Below are 9465 nucleotides of genomic sequence, written 5' to 3' on the forward strand. Positions count from 1 at the left end.
ATCCTCCAGCAATCCCTGGGGCTCACGGGGGTTACGCCAACTCCCTCCTGGCACCCTGCCCCCGATGCCCTCAGCAGCCAAACCCCGGCTGCCAGCTGCCCCTCCCCCTTTCCCCCTCTTCCAGGCCCCCTGGTCCCTCTGGCCCGTCGGGGGGGGGGGACCCCGAGTTACCCCAGGGAGAGGCCGGCCCGGCCCCATGAGACGCTCCCGGGGCACAGTGGGGGGCGGGGGTCAGGACGGGATGGTCGGGGAGGGGCCACCACTATGCCAGGTTTACAGCGGCTCCATGGAGCCGGGCCCAAGCTCTGAAGGGGCCCTGGTCTGCTCTGCTTGCACTGCGCCCCGAGACCCCGCTGGCTCCCCCCCGCCCTCCCGGCCTGCCCCCCGCCTGGCCCAGGGCTCCTTCTACCCCCTGGCCTCACCCGCCGGCTCAGACCCCAGTGCACCTCCGGCTCCGGGCGGTCTCTGCTTCCCACCACCTGGCCAGCGGTGGGGATCAGCGCAGACCCAGGCCGGGGGGGCAGGGCTGGCACAGACCCAGGCTGGGGGGGGCAGGGCTGGCACAGACCCAGGCGGGGGGGGGGTCAGCGCAGACCCAGGCTGGGGGGGGGCAGGGCTGGCACAGACCCAGGCGGGGGGGGGGCGGCAGGGCTGGCACAGACCCAGGCCGGGGGGGGTCAGCACAGACCCAGGCCAGGGGGGGGTCAGCGCAGACCCGGGCCGGGCGCCGTGGGGCACGTGTCAGTGAATGATCACTACAAGCCTTATCTCCGGGGTCCAGCCGTGGCTGGGCCGCGCCCTCCCGCCCGTTATGGAGCCGTTTGCTGCTGGCCGCGATATCGCTGCCCCCGGCCGAGCTGGGGCCCGGTGCTGCCAGTCTGAGCGTGACACCTGCGGAGCAGACACAGACAGCGCCAGCGTCACGATGAGCCGCTCCCCGCTGACCCTGCTCGTCCTCGGCCTGCTCGGGGGCTGCGGTGAGTGCCGGGGCCCCGCCATGGACACGGGGCGCCCTGAGGGCCTAACACGTCCCCCGCTGCGGGGCAGACCCCCCGGGGCAGGGTGGGGAGGGCTCAGCTGGGGGGTCCGGGAGACCCCCATCGCCAGCCCCCGCTGACCCTGCTCGTCCTCGGCCTGCTCGGGGGCTGCGGTGAGTGCCAGGGGCCCGCCATAGACACGGGGCGCCCTGAGGGCTAACACGTCTCCCGCTGCAGGGCAGACCCCCCGGGGCAGGGTGGGGAGGGCTCAGCTGGGGGGTCTGGGAGACCCCCATCGCCAGCCCTCGCTGGCTGGGCCGGGAGCTGGAGGGAGCAGGGCAGAGACAATCCCCCTCTGTCCCCCCTTCCATCCCCAGTGCTGGTGCGGGGACCCCACGGTTTTACCGGGGCCGCTGCTCCCTGGCCGAGCGGCTGCCAGCGTCACCCCAGACCAAGCCGGTCTCCGCGTCACACCCCCGCCGGCCGCTGACCCTCCCCTGCGGTCTGTGCCCGTGCAGCCGGCAAGCTGGCGGTGGAGACGGACGCCTCCCCGGTGCGAGCTCAGGTGGGGGACGACGTGGTGCTGAAGTGCCAGTTCTCCGTGGCGCAGCCGCCCGTGGACCTGAGCCAGCTGGTGGTGCAGTGGTTCCACCGGGGCGGGCAGCTGGTGGAGTTCGACAACGTGCTGAGCGGGAGCCGGCCGGGCGCCACCCTGAGTGTGGAGGGGCTGCGGAGCGGCAACGCCGCGCTCTACCTCAGCAAGGTGACCCCGGAGAGCGCCGGCAACTACCGCTGCTACGTCACCTACGCGCCCGACGTGCGCATCAAGCAGGTCGTCCTCCACGTCGAGGGTAAGGCGGCCGGCCCGCCAGGGGGACTGCTATGGGGTCGTGCTATGGGGCCTGCCAGGGGGCCTGCCAGGGAGACTGCTATGGGGCCCGCCAGGGGCCTGCCAGGGGGCCCTGCAGGGGGCCTGCCAGGGGGTCCTGCTATGGGGTTGTGCTATGGAGCCTGCCATGGGGCCCTGCAGGGGCCCTGCCAGAGGCTGGCCAACATGCCCCTTGCTCTCCATAGAACTGGGAGCTCCCACCCCCAGGCAGCGCACCCAGCCCTCTCCCCCCACAGCCAGTGCTCCTGCCCCATTTCCCCCCACCTCCCAGACAGAGCTCCCGCCCCACCCACTGCCCACAGCGCCCCCTGCTGGGCGAGGCTGGACTGGGAGTAGCCAGGAGCTCCCCCCACAGCGCCCCCTGCTGGGCGAGGCTGGAGTGGGAGTAGCCAGGAGCTCCCCCCACAGTGCCCCCCACTGGGTGGGGCCGGGGCTGCAGTAGCTGGGAGCTCCCCCCACAGCGCCCCCTGCTGGGCGAGGCTGGAGTGGGAGTAGCCAGGAGCTCCCCCCACAGTGCCCCCCACTGGGCGGGGTTGGGGCTGCAGTAGCTGGGAGCTCCCCCCCCACAGCACCCCCTGCTGGGCGGGGTCGGGGCTGCAGTAGCTGGGAGCTCCCCCCCCAGTGCTCCCCGCTGGGCGGGGCCGGGGCTGCAGTAGCTGGGAGCTCCCCCCACAGCACCCCCTGCTGGGCGAGGGTGGAACTGGAGTAGCTGGGAGCTCCCCCCCCCCAGCACCCCCTGCTGGACGAGGCCGGGGCTGCAGTAGCTGGGAGCTCCCCCCACAGCGCCCCCTGCTGGGCGGGGCTGGGGCTGCAGTAGCTGGGAGCTCCCCCCCCACAGTGCCCCCTGCTGGGCGGGGCTGGGGCTGCAGTAGCTGGGAGCTCCCCCCCCACAGCGCCCCCTGCTGGGCGGGGCTGGGGCTGCAGTAGCTGGGAGCTCCTCCCCACAGCACCCCCCGCTGGGCAGGGCCGGGGCTGCAGTAGCTGGGAGCTCCCCCCCACAGCACCCCCTGCTGGGCGAGGCCGGGGCTGCAGCAGCCGCAGTTGCTGTCCCGCTGATGGAGGCGGCTGGGGTGCAGGGGCCGACGTGCGCCGGTCGTGGTAACAGGTGTCCCCGGTTTGTGCCCTGCAGACCCCTCGAAGCCGCCTGTGGAGGAGCCGGAGGCCGAGGCCCCTCACGCCTGCGCCCCCAACCCCGACCCCCTGGTGCTGAAGAAGCTGGACCAGGTGCTGAGCATCCTGCAGCAGATCAGCCGCAAGCTGGAGGCGGCAGGCGCTGGGGCTGGGGGGGAGGCCTGAGCCCGGCCCCAGCTCCAGGGGGCACCCAGGCTGCGCCGGGGGGGCCCTGATCTCGGCACTGCGGGGGCATCTATGGGGCCAGCTGGGGGGTGTGCAGAGAGCAGCAGGGGAGGCATCGCGGAGGGAAAGAGCCAGGGAGCTGCTGGAACAGGATCGGGGCCAGGGGGGTGGGGGTGGGGGCTGCACATTGGGGGTGGGCAGGGGGCTTTGCTTGGTGCTGCATGTGGGGGGATATAGCAGGAGGTTGTGCACTGGGAGGGTGCTGCGGGGGGGCTGTGCACTGGGGGACATGCTGCGGGGGGGCTGTGCATTGGGGGAGGGGCAGGGGGCTTTGCTTCATGCTGCCCATGGGGGGCGTGGGAGGGGGCTGTGCATTGGTGGGGTTCTGCGGGGGGGGCTGTGCATTGGAGGGAGGGGGCTCAGCTTTAGGGTGGTCCCACGGGGCGGCTCTGGGACGCAGGTTGTGAGCTGTTGTCTGAATAAAGCCGCGGGTGATGCTCGGTCTGTGTCCTCGTCTGCGATGTGTGTGGGGGGGTGAACCCCGCAGCTGGGCCCCCATCCCGGCCCCACACTCTCTGCGCCTGGGGCGGTGGGACAGGCCCCCCGGGAGGGGAACGGGGGCTGCCCCATCCCAGGGGGTGCAGGGTCCGGCCCCTCTCCCTGCTGGGACGCTGCCGGGAGGGAGGAGAGGGTGTCCCGTGTCCTGGGCATTGGCCGAGGCCTGGCTGGGCTCGGGCAGCGCTGCCCCCGGGAAGGGGCGACTGTGACCCCAGGGGGGCGGAGCCCAGAGCCGGGTGGGGGTGAAACACCCCCAGGCTGGGGTCCCCACGGCGACCCAGAGCCGGGCTGGGGCAGGGACCCGCCCCCCAGGCCCGGCTGGGACAGCCCTACACGGGGGTCCTGGGGGTCCCTGGGTCCCGGCCCCACGAGGTCACCGGCTGCCCCAGGATAAAAACAACCCGGGCAGACGGTGCCGAAGTGCCTGGGGGGGGGGATGGGACGGGACGTCCCAGCCAATCAGGGGGCTCCTGGCCATATTCGGGGCTTATCGGGGCCCTGCCACACGGCTGGCCCTTTATCAGCGCAGCCCTGGCACCGCCGGTGCAGAGACGGTGCCTCCTGCCCCCCTGCGCGCACCCCCGGAGATGTGTCTGCGCGGGGCCGTGCTGGCCCTGTGCTGCGCGGCAGCTGGTGAGTACGGGGCCTGGCCCGCCGCAGGCCCCCGGGTCTCCCCGAGACCGGCCCCTCGCTGCCCCTGGGGGTTCCCCTGTGACCTCCCTGAGACTGGCCCCTCGCTGCCCGGGGTCTCCCCAAAACTGGCCCCTCGCTGCCCCGGGGTCTCCCTGAAACTGGCCCCCCGCTGCCCCTGGGGGTTCCCCTGTGACCTCCCCGAGACAGGGCCCCTGGCTGATCTGGGATCTCCCTGAGACATGGCCCCTGGGTTCCCCCTGGAACTGCCCAAGACTGGCAGGAGGGCGAGGGGGGCCGGGAGCCAGCTCGGGGGGGGGGGGGGGGATGAGAGCTGCCCCTGCTTCCCCACAGCAGGAGGGCCAGGCAGTTCCCCCCATCACCCCAGGGCAGGGTGTGGGGACCCCAACAGAGCTGGGGGGCAGGGCCAGGGGGCTGGAGAACGGCCCGGCCCGGGGAGATTCAAGGCCCAGCCAAAGCTTTGGGGGTGGTGGAAACTGTCCTGCAGGGAGCAGGGGCAACCCCACCCCAGGAGAGGCCCCCCCGCCCCAGAGGATGCTGGGGGAGAATGGGGCACCCCCCTGTCACGGAGTGTGGGGGAGTCAGGGCCCTGCACCCCCGGCTCCCTGCGATTCCCCAGGACTCTCAGCCAGCCAGGAAAGCAGAAGGTTTATTTAGACACCAGGAACACAGTCCAGGACAGGGTCTTGCAGGCACAGACAACAGGATCCCCCCAGTTAGGTCCATCTTGGGGCCACAGGAGCCCCACAGCCCCCTTGGGGGGTCAGAGCCCTGTCTGGGCTTCCCTCCATTCCCCAGCCAGCTCCAGACTGAACCCCCCCAGCCCCTCCTCCTCTGCTCAGCCCCTTTCCCGGGCCAGGAGGTCACCTGACCTCTTTGTCTCCAACACCTTCAGTTGGCACCTTTGCAGAGGGGGGCCCAGGCCATCAGTTGCTAGGAGACAGAGTGTCAGGCATTTAGGTGCACTGGCCCCTTCCTCTGCAGCAATCACCCCCTGATCCCACCAGCTAGATACTTAAGAACTGCAGAGGGGAAACTGAGGCACCAACACAGTATTCAGAGAAAACATTCAGAACATTCCCAGTTCGGCACAACCCCTGCCCCAGAGGATGCTGGGTGGGAACGGGGCACCCCCCCTGCCCCAGAGGATGTTAAGGGAGAATGGGGCATGCCCCAGAGGATGCTGGGAGTGAATGGGGCACCCCCCCGCCCCAGAGGATGCTGGGGGAGAACGGCCCACCCCCTGCCCCAGAGGATGCTGGGAGTGAACCGGGCCCTACCCCCCAGAGGATGCTGGGAGTGAACGGGGCACCCGGCTGGCGGGGCAGCAGGCGGGCCCATGGCAGACCAGCCCCGGCGGGGGTGACCCTGCCCCTCTCCCCGCAGCGGCCTGGCTGCAGGTGTCGGTGGGCCCCTCGCCGGTGCGGGCGCGCCCCGGGCAGCGCGTGGTGCTGGAGTGCCTCGTCGGGGCCGACTACCCGCCCCTGGAGCTGGAGCTGGAGCAGCTGCAGGTGCGCTGGCGGCACGAGGGGCGCACGGTGCTGGAGTTCGCCGGGGCGGTGCGGGCGGCGCGGGCGGGGCTCAGCCTGGCCCAGGACGAGGTGAGGAACGGGAACGTCTCGCTGGTGCTGCAGCGCGTCACCGCCAGCGACAGCGGGGAGTGGACCTGCTACATCCTCTACCCGCCCGACCAGGCCCAGGGCAGCCTCACCCTGCGCGTGGCAGGTGAGCACGGGGCGGGGGGCAGAGCAGCACCAGCGCCCCCTGCTGGGGGGCAGCGACCCACCCGCATGGCCAGTTCTCCTGCCCCCATAGCGCCCCCTGCTGGGGGGCAGCGACCTGCCGCACGGCCAGTTCTCCTGCCCCTGCAGCGCCCCCTGCTGGGGGCAGCGACCCACCCGCACGGCCAGTTCTCCTGCCCCACAGCGCCCCCTGCTGGGGGGCAGCGACCCATCTGCATGGCCAGTTCTGCCCCCATAGCGCCCCCTGCTGGGGGGCAGCGACCCATCTGCATGGCCAGTTCTGCCCCCATAGCGCCCCCTGCTTAGGGGCACCGACCCGCCCGCACGGCCAGTTCTCCTGCCCCTGCAGCGCCCCCTGCTGGGGGGCAGCGACCCACCTGCACGGCCAGTTCTCCTGCCCCACAGCGCCCCCTGCTGGGGGGCACCCACCCGCCCACACGGCCAGTTCTCCTGCCCCCACAGTGCTCCCTGCTGGGGGGCACTGACGCCCCACTCCTCATACTGCCTGCACCCACCTGCCTTGACAGTGCCCCACCCCACTCCCCCATCACCGCCCCGTGGGGTAAGGCCATGGCTGGAGTGGGGCAGGCTGCCGTGGGGCTGGGATCCCGCAGCGACCCTGACGCGGTGCTGTACTGTTGTTGCAGACCCGACGGTGCCTCCCGACGCCTGCCCCCTGGGCGGGGGCGCCCCACGGCTGCGGCAGCTGGAGGAGGTGATCGGGGGCTGTGTCCGCTCGGCCAGTGAGCTGCAGCGGCACCTGGCCCGGCTGGCTGCCGAGGTGAAGGCGTGTCTGGGCAGCCCGGAGGCCAAGGAGAGCCCAGCCCGGGCACAGGCTGAGAGCGCCAACCAGACGGCACAGGTGTGAGCCCTCGGTCGTCCGTCCAGCGCCCGCTGGGCTCCCAGTGTCCCCGACACAGCTCCCACAGCAATGGGGCTGAGATCCCCAGGGACCGACGGGGACACCCACGTCACAGCAACGGGACCGGGATCCCCGGGGACACCCACGTCACAGCAACGGGACTGGGATCCCCAGGGACGGATGGGGACACCCACGTCACAGCAACGGCTTCGCTTCTGCAGGGTGTGACCGCAAATCTGGGGGGCCGGGATCCTGCGCGGAAATGGGGACACAGGCCCTGTCTCCCCTAAGGGACTAAGGGACGTGTCGAACCGCTGGGGCCGCCAGGGGCCGGGTGTCAGATGGGGGAGGCCGGCTGGGTACAGGGGCTGACGGCTGGGCGCCCACAGGGGGGTCTATTTGCCTGCTCTGCTGGCTGCGCCGCTGGGAGACCCCGGGTAGCGAGCTCGGCGGGGACAGCGGGGGTGGGGGGTTGTTGAGAATATTTTGCTAGCTTGGCAGCTGGTAGTGTGGGAAGCTAAGATGTTTAGGTTTTTAGGATGGGTTAATTAGGCTTTGAGCTTTGTTTTGAGAAGTTGGCCTTGGCTAGTTCTATGAAGTTACAGCTGCGGGTGTGTTAAATTTGTTAACCAATTAGCAACTGCTTGCTTGCCTGCTTTAAGAGTATAAAGAGCATGCTGGAAATGAATAAAGTACTCTCTGCTTATGATCACATGGGTTGTCAGACTCTGTCCCTGCTCCTCTGCGATGCAACAGGGGGTGTCCATGGGGGGCTGTTATTCGGCATGTCAAGAGGGGGTTGTGCGGCGTGGGATCAGCTCCCAGCGTGGTGCCAGCGGCAGCGCATGGATAAGGAATAAAACGCTTGTCACGCGCCCTGTGTCCTGCTGCCAGCCGGTGGCCGCGTGTCCTTATTCCCGGTGGCTCCAGCGCCTGTGGGGGGTGCAGGGACGGGTCCGATTCTTCTCCCCACACTCATTTGTCCTGGGCTTCACCCCCACCCATGCTCCCCGATTCCCCACTGGGCCCCTGCCAGGGTGCACCGAAGCCCGCACTGGGTCTGCCTGGCCCAGAGCCCCCTGGCGGCACCGGGCCCCCCACCTGCTAGGGAAGGAGGTGCCGGGCAGAGCAGAGGCGGGTACACCAGGTGCAGGCCGGGCATGGCCAAGCAGTTGCTGAGAGCTGTAGCCAACGCGTACGGGGGGTGGTGCCCGGGCAGCCAGCGTGTGCTTACCCGCAGCGCCGGACGGAGGAAATGCCCCACGCCCCACGGAGACGGGGGTGTCTCTGGTTACCCACGTTTCCCCTGGACTGTGGGGGTCCCAGGCCAGGCTGATTGCACCAGGCCTCAGGGGACACCCCGTCTGCTCCACGGGGACTGGGGGGAGCTCCCCGAATGCTCCTCTTCGCATCCCCCTTTGCACCCTGCCCTGGGCAGTGCCGCCTGTGGGAGCCCTCAGTGAGGAACAAACCCCGTGCCCACCGGTGGGGGGGGGGGAGCTGCTGCCCCTTACCTGGCTGGGAGGGGGGCTGTCCCGGGGTCCCCGGGCGCTGCTCTGGAACTGCTCCCCGCCAAGCCAGGCAGGACTCGGGAGCCTCCTCTCCCTCGGAGCAGCCTGTCTGCAGGGCAAGAAGCTCCCACGGCTTCACCTCCTGGGTCTCTCCTGGGAGCATTCAGCCTCCTCTGCCCCTCCGTGCGCTTCCCACAGCGAGTCCGCCCAGGCGGGGTCCTGGGGGGCCACAGGGTCCTGCCCCCCCACTGCGCAGTCAGACGTGACTCTCAGCCAGCCAGTAACACAGAGGTTTATTCGATGACAGGAACAGGGTCTAACACAGAGCTTGTAGGTACCGCGAGCCGGACCCCTCGGCCGGGTCCATTCTGGGGGGCAGGGAGCCAGACCCCCACGTCTGCCCTCACTCCTCGTCCCCAGCCAGCCCCAGACTGACACCCCCCAGCCCCCCCTCTCTGCTCAGCCCCTTTCCCGGGCCAGGAGGTCACCTGACCTCTGTGTCTCCAACACCTTCAGCCGGCACCTTTGCAGAGGGGGGGCCCAGGCCATCAGTTGCTAGGAGACAGAGCGTCAGGCATTTAGGTGCACTGGCCCCTTCCTCTGCAGCAATCGCACCCCCGATCCCACCACCTGGATACTAAGAACTGCAGAGGGGACACTGAGGCACCAGCACCGTGTTCAGAGGGAACATTAGGAACATTCCCAGTTGGTCACAGGGGCCGACAGACAGGAGCTGTGGACAGAGCAGGCCGGGGGGGAGGTGTCTCTGTGGGGTCGCCCTGGAGCTTGCGCCCCAGGGGTTGCGTGGACATGGAGCCAGCTGAGGGCAGCACTGCAGCGGGTGCAGGGTCTTCCCGGGGTCAGATCCAGCCAGTCGGCCTGACCCCTCCTCCCAGCGCCGGGCGAGGGGTCCCCGTGTGCCCAGCCCCCCCAGAGGGGCCGTATCCAGCGCCGGGCGAGGGGTCCCCGTGTGCCCAGC

General features: G+C 70.4%; 2 protein-coding genes across 2 annotated transcripts; both read left to right on the plus strand.

The window, feature by feature from the left end:
• Positions 1-845: 845 nt before the first annotated feature.
• LOC123368538 (natural cytotoxicity triggering receptor 3 ligand 1-like) lies at positions 846-3255 on the plus strand. The gene is made up of 3 exons (XM_045013402.1): positions 846-977; positions 1496-1828; positions 2996-3255. The coding sequence occupies exons 1-3, from the start codon at positions 926-928 to the stop codon at positions 3160-3162; spliced, it is 552 nt and encodes a 183-aa protein (XP_044869337.1). The 5' UTR covers positions 846-925; the 3' UTR covers positions 3163-3255.
• Positions 3256-4262: 1007 nt separating this feature from the next.
• Positions 4263-7363, plus strand: LOC123368535. Its single transcript, XM_045013397.1, has 3 exons — positions 4263-4353; positions 5758-6096; positions 6761-7363. Exons 1-3 carry the CDS (start codon positions 4308-4310, stop codon positions 6979-6981), a joined length of 606 nt encoding a protein of 201 aa, XP_044869332.1. The 5' UTR covers positions 4263-4307; the 3' UTR covers positions 6982-7363.
• Positions 7364-9465: the final 2102 nt, after the last annotated feature.

This window comes from Mauremys mutica, chromosome 4 (genome assembly GCF_020497125.1).
Source record: "Mauremys mutica isolate MM-2020 ecotype Southern chromosome 4, ASM2049712v1, whole genome shotgun sequence".
Classification (NCBI taxonomy): Eukaryota; Metazoa; Chordata; order Testudines; family Geoemydidae; genus Mauremys; species Mauremys mutica.

Bases quoted from the DNA above. Each gene is read 5' to 3' on its own strand.
- LOC123368535 (XM_045013397.1), top strand. From the start codon at position 4,308: ATGTGTCTGCGCGGGGCCGTGCTGGCCCTGTGCTGCGCGGCAGCTG. The intron at 4,354-5,757 runs GTGAGTACGGGG...CTCTCCCCGCAG, and splicing joins CCTGTGCTGCGCGGCAGCTG to CGGCCTGGCTGCAGGTGTCG. The intron at 6,097-6,760 runs GTGAGCACGGGG...CTGTTGTTGCAG, and splicing joins CCTCACCCTGCGCGTGGCAG to ACCCGACGGTGCCTCCCGAC.
- LOC123368538 (XM_045013402.1), top strand. From the start codon at position 926: ATGAGCCGCTCCCCGCTGACCCTGCTCGTCCTCGGCCTGCTCGGGGGC. The intron at 978-1,495 runs GTGAGTGCCGGG...GTGCCCGTGCAG, and splicing joins CGGCCTGCTCGGGGGCTGCG to CCGGCAAGCTGGCGGTGGAG. The intron at 1,829-2,995 runs GTAAGGCGGCCG...TGTGCCCTGCAG, and splicing joins GGTCGTCCTCCACGTCGAGG to ACCCCTCGAAGCCGCCTGTG.